The 19,295-nt window shown below is 54.5% G+C and overlaps 2 protein-coding genes across 4 annotated transcripts; one reads left to right on the plus strand and one right to left on the minus strand.

The window, feature by feature from the left end:
* Window positions 1–123: 123 nt before the first annotated feature.
* LOC121459916 (adenylate kinase isoenzyme 1) lies at window positions 124–6,881 on the plus strand. Of its 2 annotated transcripts, XM_041670009.1 has the most exons (4): window positions 124–210; window positions 884–1,083; window positions 2,164–2,277; window positions 6,441–6,881. In XM_041670009.1, the coding sequence occupies exons 1-4, from the start codon at window positions 150–152 to the stop codon at window positions 6,696–6,698; spliced, it is 633 nt and encodes a 210-aa protein (XP_041525943.1). In that variant the 5' UTR covers window positions 124–149; the 3' UTR covers window positions 6,699–6,881. The 2 variants fall into 2 exon arrangements, with proteins under 2 accessions (XP_041525943.1, XP_041525944.1); XM_041670010.1 differs by lacking the exon at window positions 2,164–2,277.
* Window positions 6,882–8,023: 1,142 nt separating this feature from the next.
* Window positions 8,024–18,416, minus strand: LOC121459377 (KH-type splicing regulatory protein). Of its 2 annotated transcripts, XM_041669066.1 has the most exons (19): window positions 18,033–18,416; window positions 16,046–16,142; window positions 15,475–15,513; window positions 15,152–15,191; window positions 13,843–13,892; window positions 13,665–13,736; window positions 12,793–12,850; window positions 12,424–12,598; window positions 12,237–12,335; window positions 11,919–12,017; window positions 11,727–11,829; window positions 11,174–11,419; window positions 10,932–11,092; window positions 10,746–10,855; window positions 10,460–10,548; window positions 10,174–10,374; window positions 10,025–10,102; window positions 9,779–9,939; window positions 8,024–8,780 (listed from the first exon to the last, which is right to left on the minus strand). In XM_041669066.1, exons 1-19 carry the CDS (start codon window positions 18,282–18,284, stop codon window positions 8,745–8,747), a joined length of 2,166 nt encoding a protein of 721 aa, XP_041525000.1. In that variant the 5' UTR covers window positions 18,285–18,416; the 3' UTR covers window positions 8,024–8,744. The 2 variants fall into 2 exon arrangements, with proteins under 2 accessions (XP_041525000.1, XP_041524999.1); XM_041669065.1 differs by having other exon boundaries at window positions 8,024–9,939; window positions 18,033–18,415.
* Between the last annotated feature and the right edge of the window lie 879 nt (window positions 18,417–19,295).

Here is a 19,295-nt window from a genome sequence, read left to right on the forward strand (position 1 = left end):
GGTGGGCGCGGGATTCCGTTTCCTCTGCGTCCCCTCGCGGAGGGAGTCCCGGGGATCTTGCAGCATGAGCCCCTTGTGACGCAGAGCGGAGCCGAGGGCTCAGGGGTGGGGTGCAGACGGGGTCTCGCGTAGCCCGGCCTGCGGACGGGATGGGTCTGTGTGAGTCCACGCTGCCCCAGGCGGGCAGAGCTCTGAGGCCCCAGGAGAAGGGTAACGCGGGGAAGGGGGCGTGGGAGGGGCAGGCGTCCTCGCCGTCAGGGTGTGCACACTCTAACCGGGCAGAGGTGCAGCTGCGCATGTCCCTGCCCCACCGTTGTGGTGCCTTTGGGAGATAACTTGACGGGTAGCGAAGCCAGTCTCCGAAATGGAAATTACAACTCCAGAGGGAGCGCTCAGAGAAAGGGAGTCAGCGGGACGCATAGGAGTTGGTTAAGCGGGGCGGCGGGGAGACACAGACGTGGAACCATAAACTCCTGACTCCGCAGATCTGTCTAGTAGCCGAGACATTGCTTTCTTCGCCATCAGAGGCCGTGAGCCCTGTGTCAGAGGCTGACTAGGAGGACCAACGCAAGTGGAAAGGGGGAAAGAACCATGGCTGACTGTGAGGGTCTGAGGCAGGGAGAGGAAAGGGCTGAGATGCAAGCAGGCGGGATAGACAGCAGCACCCCACGGTGGGCGGAGCAGGGTGCGGCTGGGTGAGTTTGGAGACCTTTCCTTTCCCTTTCATCATCTGTAAAATGGGGTGGTGGAGTTCCTGAGGTGCTCCGAGAAGGTCTGTGCAAATGGCTCAAGAGAATCCCAGCGATGCATATCCCTTCGATGCGAGGCCACGGTCCCTAAAGACACGCACTAGTACCCGCTCTGTCTTCCCTGAACACCATAGATGTCCTGAAGTCCCTCCTGATCATCTTCGTGGTGGGCGGCCCCGGCTGCGGGAAAGGGACCCAATGCAGAAACATGGCCACCAAGTACGGCTTCTGCCATGTGGGGCTGGGCCAGCTGCTGCGGGAGGAGGCTCAGAGGAGCACCAAGCGGGGCCGGAAGATCCGGGACATCATGCAGCAGGGACTTCTGGTGCCCACGGTGAGAGTTCAAGGGAAAGGGGGGCACAGCAGGACAGAGTCCCCACGACGCCAGGGTGTCCTGGTCCCGCCACTGCCTTGTCATGCTGATGTCATGGCATGTTAAGGGCGTCTATTGCTCCAGCCCAGGACCCACGTGGTGGCTCACAACTGTAACTCTAGTTCCAGGGGGATCTGACGCCTTCGTCTAGCCTGAGGGCTCTACGCACATGCACACATGCACAGACATCCATATAGACATGGATAGATAAATAAATAAATAAATAAATAAATAAAACTCTACCCCCAAAAAAGTCATGTTAAGGGCTGTGGCGGAGGTCAGTTGTCAGAGCGCTCACCTAGCATGCACAAAACCCTGGTCCCATCCCCAGCACCGCAGAAACTGGGTGCACACTGGACAACCCAGCAGTCAGGAGGTGGAGTCAGGAGGATGAGGAGTTTGGTGGTATCGTGACTACAGAAAGAATCCATGCCAAGGACCAGAGAGATGGCACTTTGGGGGAAGGTACTTGCAGCCAAGTCTGACAACCTAGCTCAGTCCCTGGGGCCTCTGTGATGGAAGGAGAGAACCACCTGCTCTAAGCTGTCCTCTGACCCCCACACCTGCTGTGGGATGTGCACCACCCCTCCACAACTAGATACATAATAAAGAGATCTAGTAAACTTTGTTTTTGAGACAGGGTTTCTCTGTGTAGCCCTGTGTACTGGAGCTCTGGAGACCAGGCTGGTCTGGAACTCAGAGATCGCATCCAAGTGCCTCTACCTTCCGAGTGCTGGGATTAAAGGTGTGAGCCTCCACCACCCAACAATATCTAATAAACTTTTAAGAGTCCAGCCTTGAGCCTGGCGGTGGCATGCTTCTTTAGTCCCAGCATTTGAGAGGAAGAGGCAGTTGGATCTCTGCGAGTTTGAGGCCAGCCCAGTCGATGAGTTCTAAGATAGCCAGGGCTGCACAGAACGAATGAAAACCTACAAGCAGAAAGGATGCTAGTGATGAAGGTGCTGGGTCCTGCTGCGGAGGAAGGGGGGGGGGGCACGGGCCTGTGCACTGAGTTCCGAGTCCACGCACTTTCCTTCCCAGGGTCTCATTCTGGACATGGTCAGTGACAGCCTGTTGTCTCGTCCAGAGAGCAGCGGTTTTCTCATCGATGGCTTCCCTAGAGAGCTGGAACAGGCCAAAGAGTTTGAGCGAATTGTGAGTGTCCCGACCCCACAATGTCTAGGATATGCGTGCCCGCGTGGAGGTTCCAGGCTACCTCTCCCCCCTTCACTCCTCTTAAAGCCTGAAAGGATGATGCCTGAGGGTCTGAGGCTGGGAGACCTCCTTTCTTTCAGCTCTCGTAGCCTAGGCTGCTCTCAAACTCACAACTCGGACAGGCTGACCCTGAAATCCTAACTTCCTGCCTCCACCTTTTGGGTGCAGGATGGCAGCCCCGTGCCACCAGAGGGTGGAACCCAGCCTGGGCTGCGTGCTAGGCAAGCCCTCTGCCTGCCAGGACTGTGCCCAGCCTCCTCATGCGCAGTAAGGGTCAGAAGCCTGTGAGGCAGGAGTATTGTGATTTCCAGGCTAGCCCAGGCTACATGTAGAGTTCAGCTGTCTCAGACAAACAATAAAAATTGAACAAAACAGGCTGCAGTCTAGAGGGCTCAGCAGTTAAGAGCAGTAACTGTTCTTTAGCTCAGTTTCCTACGTGGTGGCTCACAACCACCTGCAACTCCAGTTTTAAGGGACCCGACGCCCTCTTCTGGCCCCGACAGGCTTCAGTGTGTATGGTGCACATAAACTCACCCAGGGAAAGCTTATACACATACATTTTTGTTCGTTTATCGAAACAGGGTTTCTCTGTGTAGCTCAGGCTAGTCTCAAACTCTGAGATCTACCTCTACCTCTACCTCCCGAGTGCTGGGATTAAAGGCATGTGCCGCCACCACCTGGCTCACACACATGCACACACAAATATTTTTTAAATCATAAAAAAAAAACTAAGGTGGGGAACAACTGTGGAAGGCACAATTGGCCTCCACACTCGGATGCTGGTGGTGCAAGCTGATGGAAGAATCTAGAGAGTGAATTTACCCATGCAGAGAGTTGCCAATGAGCTCAGTAAGCATTCCCACTGCTGTTGCCATGGGGACGTGCAGGCCCCATGTTCCCAAGCCAGTGGTTTTATGAGAAGCTGGGAGCTTTGCTGCAGAAGTAGCATCCCTGCCCCTTGTTTAAATATCGTCAGATCCTTAACATGTGAAGTTGTGTAACCCAAAGGGAACTGTGGGCTGGGAGTCAGGGTGGAGCAGCCTCAGTCCTCAGTGTCTCATGGCCTCCAATTCTGTTTCTTTCTTTCTTTCTTTTTTCTTCCTTCCTTCCTTCCTTTCTTTTTTTTTTTTTTTTTTTTTTTTGAGAAAGGGTTTTTCTGTGTAGCTTTGGTTCCTCTCCTGGAACTTGCTCTGTAGTCCAGGCTGGCCTCAAATTCACAGAGATCTGCCTGCCTCTGCCTCCTGAGTGCTGGGATTAAAGGCGTGTGCCACCACCGCCTGGATTTGGCCTCCACCTTTTAAGTACCCAAGGGTGACACTGATGTCGATGCCTCTGCCTCCACTTCCCCAGTGCTGGGAGGACAGCAAGACAGCACTGTCCATCTGGCTGGCTTTGTTTTTTGTTTTTTTCTGGAGACAGTGCCTCTCTGTGTGGCCAGGCTGGCCAGGAAGTCTCTGCAGTCCTCCTGCCTAGGCCCACTGAATGCCAGGAACACAGGTGTGCAACATCACAGCAAGCTGCTGGCTGGACAGTAGCAGTTAATTCCTTTTTTCAGATATTCAAATTTATGCAGATATTCAAATTTATGCATGTGAGTATTTTGTTTGCACGTCTGTATGTCCACTACAGTTGTGCCTGGCTCCCCCCTTTGAGGTCTGGGTCTGGAACTAGACTTAGAATGGTTGTGAGTCCTCATGAAGATGAGGTCCTCTCCAAGGACACAAGCACTCTACCACTGAGCCCTAACCATGCACCACATGGGTGCACTCGACGATACCTACACAGAATAAGTCTTTGTCTTAAAGACCTGAAGATTGAAGCCTGGTGGTGCTCTGACCCCCCCCCCCCAAAGTCCCCAAGAGAGGGGCTGAGATACAACTCAGGGGTGGAGCCCCTGCTTACAATCCCGCAGTGAGTGGCTGGGTCAGGGTGGAGCCCCGCCTAGAATGTGGACTTCTGAGGACTAAGAATGTGCCTTAAGTATAGATTTCTTGCCAAGCAGCGGTGGTGCACGCCTTTAATCCCAGCACTCAGAGGCAGAGGCAGGTGCTGATCTCTTTGAGTTTGAGGCTAGCCTGGTCTACAAAGTTCCAGGACAGCCAAGGCTACACAGAGAATACTTCCTTTCTCAAAATAAGAGAGAAAGGAGGAGGGAGGAAGGAGAGATTTTGGCTGAAAAGATGACTCAGTAGTTAAGAACACTCAATGCTCTTTCAGAGGACCTGAGTTCAATTCCCAGCACCCACTTCAGGTGATTCCCAACTGCCTGCACCTCACTCCTCTGTGGGTACCAGTGTTCACTCATGTGTAGCACACACATATACACGTAGTTTAAAAAATATTTTAAAAAAGAATGAAGAGTGGGCTGGAGAGACAGAAGTTAAGAGCACTGCCTGCTCTTCCAAAATCCTGAGTTCAATTTTCAGCAACCACATGGTGGCTCATAGCCACCTATAATGAGATTTGGTGCCCTATTATGGCATGTAGGCAAACATGCAGACAGAACACTGTATACATAATAAATAAATCTAAAAAAAAAAAAAGGATGAAGAGGGTTCAGTGAGATGTCTCAGCAGGTAAGGTGCTTGCCACCAAGGCTGGAGAGACGGGGCGGGGGGGGGGGGGGGGGGAGTGGTAGGGCGGGGCCCGTGGAGGGACAGAGGAAGGGCAGAGAACTGTCACCCTTTCCATGTTTGTCTTACATGCTCTGCACATGCAATGCCCACTACTACAAATCGAGCCTTGGCTTGGGTGGGGGTGGGCTCAGAGGGCAGAGCGCTGGCTTCCTATATTCAATGTCCTGAGGTCCATCCCCAGAGCCTGTGTAGAAGTGAACCCCATTAGTGTCAGCTCAAGATGTGTGGAAGACCTGCCATCCCAGCACTGGTCTGGGGAAGTGGGAGCAGGACAACTGGGGTTCAAGGACAGTGGGGGCTTCTTCTTCTTCTTCTTCTTTTTTTTTTTTTTTGGTTTTTCGAGACAGTGTTTCTCTGGTTCCTGTCCTGGAACTAGCTCTGTAGACCAGGCTGGCCTCAAACTCCCAGAGATCCACCTGCCTCTGCTTCCCGAGTGCTGGGATTAAAGGCGTGCGCCACCACGGCCAGTGTGGGCTTCTGAGACCCTATCCAAAAGAAAAAGGAGAAGGAAAAAAAGAGAGAAAAACAGCAAAGGGTCAGGTGAGGTAGCACACACGTTTAACCCCAGCACCTGGAAAAGAGGCCGATGGATATGAATTGGATATGAACTTGTGGAAAGCCTGCTCTACAAGGTCAGGTCCAGGGCTATATGGTGCAACCCTATCTAAAAAGAAAGGCAGGGTGGGGGGGGGGGAGCAAAAGGGTGTAACTAAGTAACAGGTTTTATGGTATCAGCATTCAGGAGGCCGAAGCAGGAGGAATGTTAAGTTTAAGGCCAGTATTGGGTATATAAAATGAATGACCTTGTCTTAAAATAATTAGATAATAGTCAATAAATAAAATAACAAAGAACATATCCAGTATGGCTGTGCACACCTGTGATTTCATCTCCTGGCATTGGAGACAGGAGGATCAGGAGTTCCATGTCAGTTAGGGTGACATGAGACCCTGTCTCCCCAAGTACATGATATGGCTCAGTCAGCAGAGTGCTGGCGTTGCAAGTGTCTGGGCCTGAGTTCTATGCCAAGAGCCCACATAAAAACCCGGGTGTGGGGGGCTGGAGAGATGGCTCAGAGGTTAAGAGCATTGCCTGCTCTTCCAAAGGTCCTGAGTTCAATTCCCAGCAACCACATGGTGGCTCACAATCATTTGTAATGGGGTCTGGTGCCCTCTTCTGGCCTTCAGGCACACACAGACAGAATATTGTATACATAATAAATAAATATTAAAAAAAAAAGAATGTATATTGCTGTTTCTAGAGGACCGGAGTTCAGTTCTTAGCATCCATGTAGGTGACTCATTTCCACTCCTACACCATTCATTGCCAAGGGCCCTGATGCCCTCTTCTGGCATCCATAGGCGTTGAATTTTTATCACAGTCTCTATCTCTCTCTTCCCCAAGCTCATGGCCTCTTGGGACTCTGTGCAAGATCCTCTCCTCACCCTGTCCTGTTGGTTATTGCCTAGGTGGGCAGGGCCCCCAACGTAGTCATGGTGTTTGACTGCTCCATGGAGACCATGGTGCGCAGAGTGTTGCAACGTGGACAGGTGGAGCACCGGGCAGACGATTCAGAATCGACCATCCACAAGCGTCTAGAAACATACTACACCCTGTGTGAGCCTGTCCTGGCCTTCTACCAGCAAAAGAACCTTCTGCGAAACGTGGGTACCTGGAAGAAGGCCCCGCTTAGCCACTTTGAAATGAGGGGATTCTATTTCATGTAGCCCAGGCTGGCCCAGAACTCATGTCTCCCCAGCACTGACAGATGTGAGCCACTGGATGTGCTTAGCTCCTGAAAGCTACAATGGGTTCCAATGCTGCACCTGTATAGCTATGAAGCCCTGATGCTGCCCATACGTCTGGCTCAGCACAGGGGTGTTAGGTAAGGGACATTGGTGGTGTTCTCATCTCTGTGGGAACAAGCATTGGAGACTCTGTCTTCTGCTCCCTGTACCCATGGGGTCTCAACTCCCCCAACACCCATTGCTGTTACCCAGGCTGCAAACCTGCTCACATCAGGGCTTGCCTTGAAGCAGTTATGGGAGCATAGATCTTGCCATGAGCTGTACCCTTGACCCCATGGCTTCCTTCCCCTAGATCTTGGCTGAAGAAGCCCCCGAGAGCATTTTTGCCAAGTGCTGCTTGGTCATTGAGAGTCTGCAGTGAGGCAGGGAGGGGCCAACGTCCATCCCCCACAGTACACAGGACCCAGGCCTGTGAGGTGAGACCTTGGTGATAACAGGGCCCCTTGTGGGCAGAGGGCACTTAACACAGCCAGAGGGGAACTTCCTTCACCTAGAGGTGGCAGCTGTCACTGCATCATGTGGACACTGGTCATTTTATAGTGTGCCATGGTGTGCAAGGGGTCTGAAGGCAGCTTTGGAGAGTGGGTTCCTTTGGGCCTAGATGCTGTGGCCCATAAGCCCCTCCCCCCATCTGGCTGGGGTTCCAGGGGAGTCAATGCACCTGATTTGGGGACCAGCACTTACACCTGCTATGCCATCTCCCTGTCCCTGACTATTTTCATCACAAAAGGTAACTTCACAGGCTGGCACACTGCCTTAGAGCCCTTGGCACTACCCACTTTGTTCATGCATCCCAAGTGGCTTTCACTCATGCAGGCCTGACCTCTACTTCCCACTCAGTATTAGCCACACAAAGGCAAGTCAGGCCTGTGCCCCAATGGGATGTTTCCACAAGGCAGCCTTAGTGACAAGTGTGGCCACATCCATGGGAACATGCGCCCAGGGGACCATCCTCAGTGCCTGGTTCCCCAGGTCCCAGAGGGAAAGAGTACAGACAGCTGGGCAGGCTCCCCAAAAGGAAGGGGACTGCACTCACTCATCACCTCTACCCCACTCACCCTGTGTGAAATGAAAAGGGACATTGGGAAAATGCAAACTGTCTCCTAAAAAACAAGACAAAATCCCCACAGGAAGCCGCTCACCTCCACCGTCACCAGGGTTAAATTCACAGCATCTACAAAGGTCATCTGCTGCAGAGGTCTACTTGAAGGGTGGAAGACAGACGGCAGCCAGTAAGACACGGGGAGGTTTTGTTACCATTTATTTGTGAAGTTAAAAACGAGCGATAAAAAGTAAAAACTGCCATACAATTTTTTTGTTGTTTTGTTCTCATTTTCTCAGTTTATCTCATCCTCAACAGATGACAACGTACCAGGCCAGTCCTGGGGTTGGGGTGGGTATGGGGCGGAGCCAGGGAAGAGCAGAGAGGAGAGAGGAAGGGAGAGGGGAGATACAGATGGGCAGGGCAGGAGGGGCCTGCGACACCCACACCTGGTCCAAGGAATGTTCCAACTCTAACTAAAAAACGAAAAACAGAGATAGCAAGAGTGACTTGTTTCTTTCCTTTAAAAAGTTTATTTAAAAACAAGAATAGGCCCCGGGCAGTAGGGAGGAAGTGAGCCACTTCCCTCAGAGGGTGGGCTCAGAGGCTGGGGGATAGAGATTTATATATTTCTATATATATATCATTTTATAGGTTTTGTTCTGCTCTTTGTGATTTAATTTTTAAACTTTTTTTTTTTGGCAGAGGTTAAATTCTCGCTATTTTCTAAGGCTGGCTCAACATGAAGGATCCCGGTTTTGGAAGGAAAAAGATGTGAGACACACAGAATGAGAGAGGGAAGGCCTCAGCATGAGGGGAACCCCCTGCACCCCGGGCAGCCATTGCTCTCTCACCAAACCAATCAAATTATAGAAACCAATAAAAGCCCCCAAATGGAACAAAAATGGAGGGAAAAAATATTTTCACAGATGAAGTTCATATCCATTTGCTTCAATTGCCTGCGGAGAGGGAGAGACAGGAATGGTCATGGCAGGAGGGCGGCTGGGCTGCAAGAGGCTGCGACTCCAGGCAGCCGGCCAGGAGGCCGGACCCAAGCCCGCACATGCCAGGCAGGGGGCTGTGGCTGTCTGTCTTGGGTACTCTGCTGAAGTCAGACTGCTCCTTGGTGGAAGAGAAGCAGAGGAAGAGGAGGAGGAGGGGTCTGCAGCAGAAGCCAGAGGCATGGAAGGGGCGCACAAGGGAGAAGTGCCAGGGTAGGGAGGAGGGGGCAGAGGAGGGAGGCGGCGGCTCGGCGTCACAACATTCAGATCATGGTGTCCCCACAACACCCCTGTGAGGTAGGTTGGAAGGTGGCAACGATCGTCATGCCCACTTCACAGACAAGACTGGGACACAGAGGCAAGTGCACTAGAGGTGGCCTTGCCAGGCAGGGAGGGCCCAGTCCCCTCAGTGGGTTCCCCTCCATCCCAGCAGAGCCAAGGCCGCCTGCAACACGCAGTTACTTGGACATGGGGGATAAGGATGGTATCTTTAAAAAAATAAAAGAATAAAAAAGAACAAAACCCAAAATAGTGATGCTGAGAAGGGGAAAAAAATAGACATTTTCTTCCCAAGTGGCCAGATTTTGAGCGAGCGGGTTCGGCAACCGGCATGGGCGCCCAGTACAGTCCCCACTTCCTGCCCCTACCCGGGACACCCCAGCAGTTCAGAGTTCCACCTTTTCGGCCGGTGCCCCCAGCACCCGACAACGTTGCACCAACAGCGGCTGCGACTGCTGGAGGAGCCTCTTCCGTGAGCCTCTGCACCCAGCAGGCGGGCGCTTCCCAGCGGCGGGGCTGCGGGGCTCCGGGAGACTCTGGCCACGCGCCCGAGGCTGGCATCAAGGGCACACCCCGCAGGGGAAAGGGTTTCCGGCGCTACCCACTAAGGCAGGATGGACGGTGGCCGGGGGTTGGAAGGAGAAAGGAGGAGGAGGAGGGTGGCAGTTCCCACTTGCCTGCTGCTGTCCCTGCTGGGTGGGAGGTGGCTGTGGGCCACCAGGGCCTGGGGTCTGTCCGTAGTAAGCGGCCTGCTGTCTGTAATACTCAGCCCAGGCGGCGCTGTAGTCGGGCTGGGAACCAGGGGGTGCTCCAGGACCCCCACCAGTGGCCACTTGCGCTATAGGCAGAGAGGACAATGAGCGGCTGGCAGAAGAACCCACACCCACGCGGAGCCCCATCCCCGGTCCCACCCAGCAGCTCACCTTGCTTCTTGTAGTATTCTTCCCAGGCCTTGGTGTAGTCCTGCTGTGGGGGTGCACCAGGTTGCTGGGGCTGCTGGCCTGAAGAACAGGGTGTCAGGGCAGCTGAATCCTGTGTGCGATACCCCACTGCTCCCTGGCACTGAACTTACCAATTTTCTTGTAATACTCTTCCCAGGCCTTGGTATAATCCGACTGGCCAGTGGGCGGAGGCTGGGGGGGCTCCCCCTGCGCAGGTGGGGCTGCAGGGGCTGGGGCAGGGCCTGGCACAGGACCCGGGGGTTGCTGGTAGTAGTGGGAGTAGTAGGCGGCCCAGGCAGCATTGGGGTCTGCAGCTGCTGCAGCAGCTTTGTCTACAGGAAGAGATGTCAGTTGAGGAAGGGCACAGCAGTTGGTCCGATGTCACCCCCAAATCTCCTACACGGTACTGACACTTACTTGGGTCATGGGGAGCAGGTGGTTGCCACTGGGGGTAGGTATTGCCCCAGCCCTGAGGCGGGTACTGATGAGGAGGGGGACCACCGGCACTGTAGGGGAGGAGAGAGGTAGTCATGAGAGCTGGCTCAAGAGTGTGATATGGAAGTCCCTACCACACTTAAAGCTGGGGCTGACCAAGGTCAAATGCAGAGCAGTCTCTCAGGGCAGGGCTGAGACAGGGCCTGTCCCTCCTGTGCCAGGGGCTCCACAAGCCCATACACAACCCAGAAAACCAATGAATACTCACTGTGGGGGTGCTCCTGGAGGCCCCTGGTTGAAGGGTCCAGGGTTGAAAGGCCCCATAGGTCCAGCAGGGCCTGGTCCTCCAGGGCCTGGTCCAACTGGGCAGAGGGGACCCTGAAGGAAAAAGTGGCAGCTGTGGTGAGTGGACCAAGGTGGGGGGGCACCTTTAACAGCACCCCATGGAACTCACCTCTATCTTTTCCTCAATGAGCTGCTTTGCATGGTCAATCTGCTGGGGCGAGCCCCGGATGACGAACAACTTGAAGTTGGGGTCCCCATTGGGTGGCAGCTGCCGAGATATCTCTACAAAGGCGCCCGTCTGCTGGTTAATGGCCTTCACATTCTCACCACCTGGGATGTGGGATGACAGCTAGTGAAGGACTGACAAGTGCAGAACCAGGCAGGAAAGGGCAGAGAGCCTCAGGGACTCACCTCGGCCAATGACCAAGCCACACTTGTGGGTAGGAATGGAGAAGGTCATCTCTCCTCCAGGAGGGCCCCAGTTGCCTTGGCCCCGGCCCCGACCCCGGCCCCCAGGGGGCATGCCAGGGGCCCCTGGAGGACCTGGGGGCCCACTCCGAAGGCTCTGAAGGAGGTCATTGATGATCCGGGCTGCATGCTCACACCGATCTGGAGGCCCCATGATGTGAGCAATCTTCTCAGGGCCTGTCCCGTCATCTGACAGTCACACCAAGAAACAGTTACTTAAAGCAAAGTCAAGCTTCCTGTCTCTGCCTTAGTTCGAGACCAGCTCCCCTGACTTGCTGCCAACATGCAGGTGGACTTTTGCCCAGAACATGCCCATCCTTTCAGCGTGACATGAGTGTCTTCCCACCTTTGGGGTCCACAGAACTAGCTAAACTTGGGGAGACAATGGTTTCCGAAAAACAACCAACAGGAACTGGGCATCAATTTCTATAAGCACCGAGGGCCTGCGAGAGGGAGGGGCAACACTAGTGCCTGGGCCAAGATGGTGCCCACTGACCTTGCTTGAACTGGATGCGTACACCAGCGTCATTCTGGATCTTCTTGATCATCTCTCCACTCCGGCCAATGACCACACCAACTGAATGCCGGGGTACAGGTACCTGGGAGGCCAGGAGGCATAGGGTCAGCCGGTGAGGCCCTAGCTCTGCCCTGCTCCTGCTGCCCACCTCTCTGAAGTGCTTGCACTTACATCAATGCCTCCACCAACTCGAGATCCGTACTCATTGCGGTCCCCAAAGCCGCCCTGGTCACGTTCTCGCAGGATGTCCATCACCATCTCACAGGCTTGCTGTGGACACACAACATTGCACAATGGGTACAGGCAAGTGTACTGCCCCAGCACCGCCTCCCACACCTGTAAGGGTCCTCCACATCCCTTAGAGAGGTGCTCACCCCAAGGAAGAAGCCGAAGGATTAAGGAAAGAATGCTGCTGCCAGCAGCAAGGTAAGACCCCAAAGCCGGCCTGACAGTGGAGCCTTCCAGAGACCATGCTGTCTGGGCACTCACCTGCACTTTGTATGGGTCCCCGATGATCCGCAGTGGCTTGTCCACATTTGTATTCTGGGAGCCATCTTGAATTAAAATCATCTTTACCCCAGCGCGCTCCTACAATGGTAAGTGCCTGTCAGAAGTGGGCTCTGACAGGGGGCTGGGGAATGTGGGGACAAGTGTTCTGCCCTGCGCCGCTCCGCACCTGCAGCTGCTTGATGGTCTCCCCGCCCTTGCCAATGACCAGGCCAGCCTTGCCAGCAGGGATCATGATTTCCTGCACTGTGCCATTCTGACCCCCATTAGCGTTATCATGGAACTGTCCTGGGGGTCCCCCACGGCCCCGAGACACGATGTCATCCAGCATCATTTTCGCCTTTCTGGAGAGAGAACAGGGTGAGCACTCAAGAGTGTGTTTCCGCTGCACACCCCGCTCAGGTGAGCTATCGGGACCTGGGGCTGTTCAGGATTGAGAGGGGTGTGAACTCATCTACACAGTTCTAGGAGCAGGTCAAGTGGGAGGGACACACATGGGTGTCACTAACACCCAAAGGAGACCCAGCTGGGAACTTACTGGACAGACTCAGGGGCTCCGGTTAGGGACACGCTGCGCTCAGGGAGGCCACCACTATCTGCAGAGAAGAGGAGAGGCTCAGTGCCCAGAGAGCTGCTGTGCGGACAGGAAACTTTCAGAACAGTCTGCAACCCTCTCTGACAAATCATTTCACTCCCCTGCCAGAAGACACCCGGAAGGCTGCTTTTTAAAATCTCACTGGGGAAGAGGAAACTTTGGAGGTAAACACGCAGAGCACCACGAGACCAAGGCAGGAGGATGGTGAGGGGAAGAGGGAGAGTCCAGAAATCAGTTCTGGGGCTCCCTAGCAGCATCCGGGATCCTGGCTCAAGTCTGAAGGGAAAATCCTGAGCAAGGCCTTACAGGAGTGCTCCACAGCAGATCCAAGCAGCCTCAGAGCCACGCTGACCCTACCACTCTGCCTTCTACGGCACTAATCCGTATTCCATGGCACGTTAGGTGACAGCATAGAGCCTGCCACCTCGAGAGAGGTGCCCCATGCCTAAGTCTATATTCGCCTACGCTACCCCACATATAAACAGTAAAAACATCAGGTAGGGATATGTCTCAGGAAGCAAAGATACTCATCACCAACCCCGATGACCTGAGTTCAATATCTGGACCCCATCTGATAAAAAGAGCCAGGAAGCAGTACAGGCTCTGATCACCCTGACCAGAGCTGACCTCTGACCTCCACGTGTGTACTGTGGCAGGTGTACCCCCCACAAACACAAAAGAAATAAGTACAATAAAAATATAAAGTATAGGAGGGTTCCAGCCACTGTGGTGCCTGTCGCTCTTAGTGGCAGTGCATCCACCCAGCAGAGCCAGCTCTGTACCAGGGTCCAGGCAACTTTAGATGACAGCCATACCTGGTGAGATCTGAACTTTGCAGCCCGAGTCCTGCTGGATTTTGTTAATCTGCTCACCACCTCTGCCAATGACTGGGTGGAAGGAAAAGAAGGTAAAGACCAGGAAAGGGCACCCAGACCAAAGATGCCCACCAGTGGCCACTTGGACTCCACCCTCATAATGGGGCCCCACACTCACTCAAGCCCACCATGCCGTCCGGGACCCTATACTCTTCTGTCATAGAGGTCCTGTGGGAAGAGACACTGAGCATCAGCCTCCAGCTCTCCTGGAGATGAAGGCCTGGACCCCTGAAGCCCCAGGACTTCTGCTGTACTCTGTTACTAACAACCCAAGGGCAAAAGCTTCAGGGCCAGAGCGAACAATGAAGATACCAGTTTACAAATGGCATGGGTCGTCCCATTTCCTCAGGTAGGAATAAGCAATTGAATTTCTTTTTTCTTTCTTTGCTTTTTTTCCCTGAGACAGGGTTTCTCTGTGGCATAGTCCTAGCTGTCCTGGAACTAGCTCTTGTAGACCAGGCTGGCCTCAAACTCAGAGATCTGCCTGCCTCTCCCTCCCCAGTGCTAGGATTAAAGGTGTGTACCACTGCCCAGCAGCATTTGAATGTGTTTCTGGAGACAAGAACAGATTCCCTGCCTCCACCTCCCATGTGCCAGGATAAGACACCTTGCCTGTGGTCCTTGTTTGTTTTTTGAGACAGGGTTTTTGTGTAGCCTTGGCTGTCCTAGAACTAACTCTGTAGATCAGCTGGCCTTGAACTCAAAGATCTGCCTGCTTCTGCCTCCCAAATGCTGGGATTAAAGGTGTGTATTACTACTGTTCAGACTAAACAATTTCCTTTCTTCTTCTTCTTCTTTTTTAATATTTTATGTGCATTGGTGTTTTGCCATGGGTGTTGGGTGCCCTGGAACTGGAATTACAGTTGTGAGCTATCAAGTAGGTGCTGGGAATTGAACCCAGGTCCTCTGGGAGAGCAGTCAATGCTCTTAACCGCTGAGCCACCTCTCCAGCCCTGCCTGTGTTTTGTTGGAACAGGGTGCTGGGGAGGGAATCCAGGGTGGGTGGTTCTATTGGCTGAGTTACAGCTTCCCCACCTTGGACATTTTCATACCACATTGACAGTCCAGACATCAGTTAAAAAAAAAAAAAAAAAAAAGAGGCTCACCACACAGTTCATCTCATTCTCCAGCCAATGTCTATTGTCAAGAAATTATAGGCTCATTTAAAGATAGTAAGTGGCCTGTCCCAACAACCTGGTCAGATTCACCCTAGGCAATCTGAGGCAGCCGGGCAGCAGCAGAGACCCACAGGCTCTGACTACCCCTGGAGCATCTGCCCAGTCCTAGCCAGTGCTTCTGAGTGCCCAGCGTGGGAAAGGGAGGGACAGGCAGAGCAGTGAGGAGCAATTTTGCTCCCATGGTCACACACCTTGCCCCCACTGCCAGCACCCAAACCAAAGACACCAGGAGGCCAGGGAACAGCTTACCTGGGGGGAGGATGGATGGGTCCCAGTTGAGAACCAATAGCTGAGGAAAGAAATTCAAAGCACAGCCTAGTTTAGAGCCTATTTAGGCTCCACAACCCCAGCCCATGATGTCCCTGCTTATACCAGGGGCAAACAGTACCCAAAACATAGCCCTGTGCCTGGACCTCATCCGGAGGGCACTGTGGCCTCTTCCCATGAAAGCCCCTGTGTAAGCTTTCCAATGTTTCAAATTCCATAGGCTCGAGGACGCTTAAACCTTCTGAGCCACTACACAGGTCTCCCAGACACCCAATGCCCCCATGCCCACACACCAGCGGACTTACAGTCTCCCTGGGAAGCCAGTTTCTTGCTGTCTGGCTGGTCTGTGGATGAGAGAGACTGTCAGATGCGACACCACCCACCTGCACCGCCTCAACCCCAAAGCTGGTGCATTATGTTCCAGGCATAGTCACCACCATCCCGTATGACAGCAGAGATGGAGGGTTAGAAGGTGCTGGCCCAGAGTGACAAAGTTCACTTTTAACATTAGTAATATCACGGGGTCCTTCCAGATTAGAGCTGGACATACCCAGGGAACAAGTGCCCTGCTTAGGAGCAACCTTGGCGATGCTGGACATACCCAGGGAACAAGTGCCCTGCTTAGGAGCAACCTTGGCGATGCTGTGCCCTGTGTCGTCTCCCACAAGGAAGGGACAATTTTGAGAACCTACAGTTTTCCTTGGTCACAATTGACCTGCCCTTCTCTCAGCTACCTGATACCTCAGGGTGGCAGACGGAACAAAAAAACTGGGCAACTTCCCTGTCTTAGAGCCCCACTGGGACAAAGTACTCCTCTCAGTCCCAGGCTTCCCTCCAGGGTGAAAGCCAGTCACTGTCGCCACCACCAGGAGTTACCTCCATCTTCCAGCTGTCTCTTTTGGCCCCCAAAACCGAAATCGGGAGTGTTGTTATTCACGGTGGTAGCAGCATCACCTCCAATTTTGGCTGCAATCTAGGGTGAGGTAGGAAGTACAGACAAGTTACCTTCTCAAGCAACCCTCGAGTTCGCCCCAGCCTTGGCCTGGAGTGGCAGCTCCGGATTTTGGGTATACACTCTGGAAACTTTTAGGAAAGTCTCCCCGCAGACTCCCTGTTCTCCCCTAATGGCAGAACCTGTGTTCACAGGCTATTCTAAGTGCAAAGGAAACAGCAGCTCAGGAGGACAGGAACCCTGGGTCACCTCACACAAGTGGCCTGGGCAGCAAACAGGACTTCAGCGTGGTCCTTCCAACTTTCCTGTCTCTCACCTGACATCTTTACAAAAAATCCGGAGACATCTCAGCCAAACTTTTGTCTTCAAAGCACCTGACATCCCCATATAACCAAAACAAAAGCCCCTCTGGGATACAGCAGAGTTGAGTGCACAAAGCACCTTCACATTATCCCCAAACGAACAAACACACACACCCCAAATCCTGAACTCAGGAACCAGATTAGTCTATAATGTAAAAACCAGGTGTGCTTATCCTTGACAGCATCACCCCAGGGTAGGCTGCATCTTAATCAACACTGTGGGGAAGGACCAGAAGAAAGGCATGCTAGAACCCACCCCACCTGGCAGTGAGGAAGGCAAAGACGACGGAGGAGCCAGTCCTTAGCCCAGAGACCCCTGAGCAACACCATCCATTGTGAGCCTGGGCCATTTAACTTTTAGATGAAGAGAGTGGGGTTGAGCTGGGTCACACCAGCACATGTCACTTCTATAAGCTGTCACCAAACTGGTACGTTCCCAAAGGGAGACAACTCTTTTGAACTAAAACAGTAAAGAGCAGGTGCCTGGTGTCCGCCTTTCCCATCTCACCCCAAGGCCCAGGCTCACAACAATGGGTCCTCTCTTTACCAACCAATTCCAAGAGGAAGGACTTCTCCCCACGCATCACCAAATCCTTTCCCAGGGAAGAGACAGAAATGTTTGGTTTGGGGACCTGTCTTGATTGGAAATGGGAGTAGGGGTGTGTAAAGGGAGTAGGGGTGTGTAAAGCAAGATCCTCTATCTATAGAGTAGGTGTTGAACTTCTGGGAGGGTCCAAGTACGTGCTAAGCTGGGTCCCCACCTTCAAAGCATGCACTGCCTCTTCGAACCCCCTCTGATAGTGGTCCCCCTAGCATACTTGAACGCAACTTTTGCAAACCCTGACGTGGCTCTTGGGGACCCTAATATGACAAGCTCTCATGGGTTCCAAGAAGGGTCTCCCAGTACCCCTGACCTCATCCTTTTTGAAGTCTTGCTGGCTGGGAGTCCTCATTAGCCCTAAGAGCAGTTCCCTAACAGACTGCAAGCCTTCATGTCTCCTAAGAGGGATCCACGACTGCATACCCAGGAGTGGATCTTGGGGACATCCTCATAATGCCCAAGCTCAGGCCTCTGCAAAACCAGAGGACCTCTTCAAATCACAACCCCTCCGGGATTCTGGGGTGGTTTATCAGAATACAAGGCCGCGTTTCCTGAATGGAAATGCAGAGTGCAAGCTTGGGGGTGGCTCTTGGGGCCACTGTCCCAGACCGCGAGCTTTGTGGGTCCTAGAGAAATCCTCCAGTGCACTCAGGAATGGTTCTGGGGAACTCCGAGCCTGCAACCCTCCTATTCTAAGAGACCTGATGCAAGTTCAGGGCTGGCACTCGGCGACCCCCAAAGCTGCCAACCCTCGTCCAGTGCAAAGTCTGGCTTTCGGGGACCCCCTCTGAGTGAACCCCTAACCCGAAGCACGCAGAGGGTCACCCTCATACCGAGGTGGCCCCAGACTCCCCGCCCCGAGCCCGCCGCCCACGTGACCCTCCCGCGACCCCGCGCGCGCCGCCGCCCCCTCCCCCGCGCGCGCACGCGCCTTCGCGGCCTCCTCACCTGGCGGGCCCGCTGCACGGCGTCGGCGAAGGCGTCCTTGCGGATCCCCGGGCCGCCACCACCGGGAGGCTGCGAAGGGCCCCCGGACGCGCCTCCTCCACCCGGGCCGCCGCCGCCGGGGCCTCCGCCGCCCCGGTCTCCCGCGCCCGGCGGGCCAGGCGGAGGGCCTCCTCCCGCACCCGCGGCTCCTCCTCCTCCGCCGGCAGGAGGCGGAGGGCCGGGCGGGGGGCCTCCGGTGCTGTAGTCCGACATGGAGCGGCGCGGACGGGCCTGGCGTGGAGGCTTCAAGCTGAGGAGGAGGCGGCGGCGGCGGCTCAACGCGGGAACAAGGCCTCGCTCCACACGGCCGCGGAGCACGATGGGAAGCCAGCGGCTGGGAAGACGACAAGGGGGGGCGAAGAGGGGCACCTCCTCCCGCCGCCGGCATGATGGACGGCGCGGAGCAGCCAGTAGGATGCGGCTGTGGCTCTGCGCCGACCAATCGTGGGCCGTGAATCCGGGCGACCAGTCAGACTCCCGCAAAGCTCAGGGGGCGGGAGGTACGGAGTGACTGACGTCTATAGGACTCAATAAACCATGGGCTGCCGAACCAGGGCAGACAGTTCGAAGTCACGCGAGAAGACAGGAGGCCAATGAAGCGTGAGTTCCAGATTCGCTGGGCGGCTCCAGAACGAGAGCGATGGCGCTGTCCAGTCACGTGGGCCTGGCGGCGGGGCTTAGCGAAAGCGCTCCTGGCTGAGCGGGCGGGCCCGCGGGGAGATAGTTGTTAATGCCAGCCAGTGAATGCACGCGGGAGGCGGTGCTTGTCGAGACCGGCAGTCCCTTAACCCAATCTCTGAAGCGCTTTGGGGTGATGTGCTTGGATTTGGACTTGACGGCTTTGCTTAGACTCCATGTCCCTCGACTTCGGAGCCAATGACTGAGCGACAGGAGCAAGCGTTCGATGACCGACGTCTCCCTGAACGAGTAGGAGCGACGGAAGTAATAGCGCCCTGTTTTGATGGGCGCGCACCTGCATTGGGTGGAACCCGTTACCAGACGGCGAGAGCGGATTAGCGGGAGCCCTAGTGAATGGCAGCGGACGTGGGCGGTGGTGCCCTGCCGCCGGAACTACGGCCTGACCTCTAGATCAGCGCGCCAGCAGCCTGTCTCTGGAAGCACTTGCACGTGGCCTGCTCGAAGCCTGGGGGAATCAGTTTATGGGGATGTGGGCGGCCCGAGGGTTGGTGAAGAACCCAGGGGTGTCCCCGGCCTTCCCTCTTA

Source organism: Microtus oregoni, unplaced genomic scaffold, assembly GCF_018167655.1.
Source record: "Microtus oregoni isolate MIOR12 unplaced genomic scaffold, Mior012 000019F_ref0000042, whole genome shotgun sequence".
Lineage (NCBI taxonomy): Eukaryota > Metazoa > Chordata > Mammalia > Rodentia > Cricetidae > Microtus > Microtus oregoni.

Excerpts from the sequence above, each read along its gene's own strand:
- LOC121459916 (XM_041670009.1), top strand. The coding sequence starts at position 150 with ATGGGTCTGTGTGAGTCCACGCTGCCCCAGGCGGGCAGAGCTCTGAGG. Across the intron at positions 211-883 it reads TCTGAGGCCCCAGGAGAAGG|ATGTCCTGAAGTCCCTCCTG; the intron begins GTAACGCGGGGA and ends TGAACACCATAG. Across the intron at positions 1,084-2,163 it reads AGGGACTTCTGGTGCCCACG|GGTCTCATTCTGGACATGGT; the intron begins GTGAGAGTTCAA and ends TTTCCTTCCCAG.
- LOC121459377 (XM_041669065.1), bottom strand. The coding sequence starts at position 18,284 with ATGTCGGACTACAGCACCGGAGGCCCCCCGCCCGGCCCTCCGCCTCCT. Across the intron at positions 16,143-18,032 it reads CCGTGCAGCGGGCCCGCCAG|ATTGCAGCCAAAATTGGAGG; the intron begins GTGAGGAGGCCG and ends ACCTCACCCTAG. Across the intron at positions 9,940-10,024 it reads AGAATACTACAAGAAGCAAG|CGCAAGTGGCCACTGGTGGG; the intron begins GTGAGCTGCTGG and ends CTCTGCCTATAG.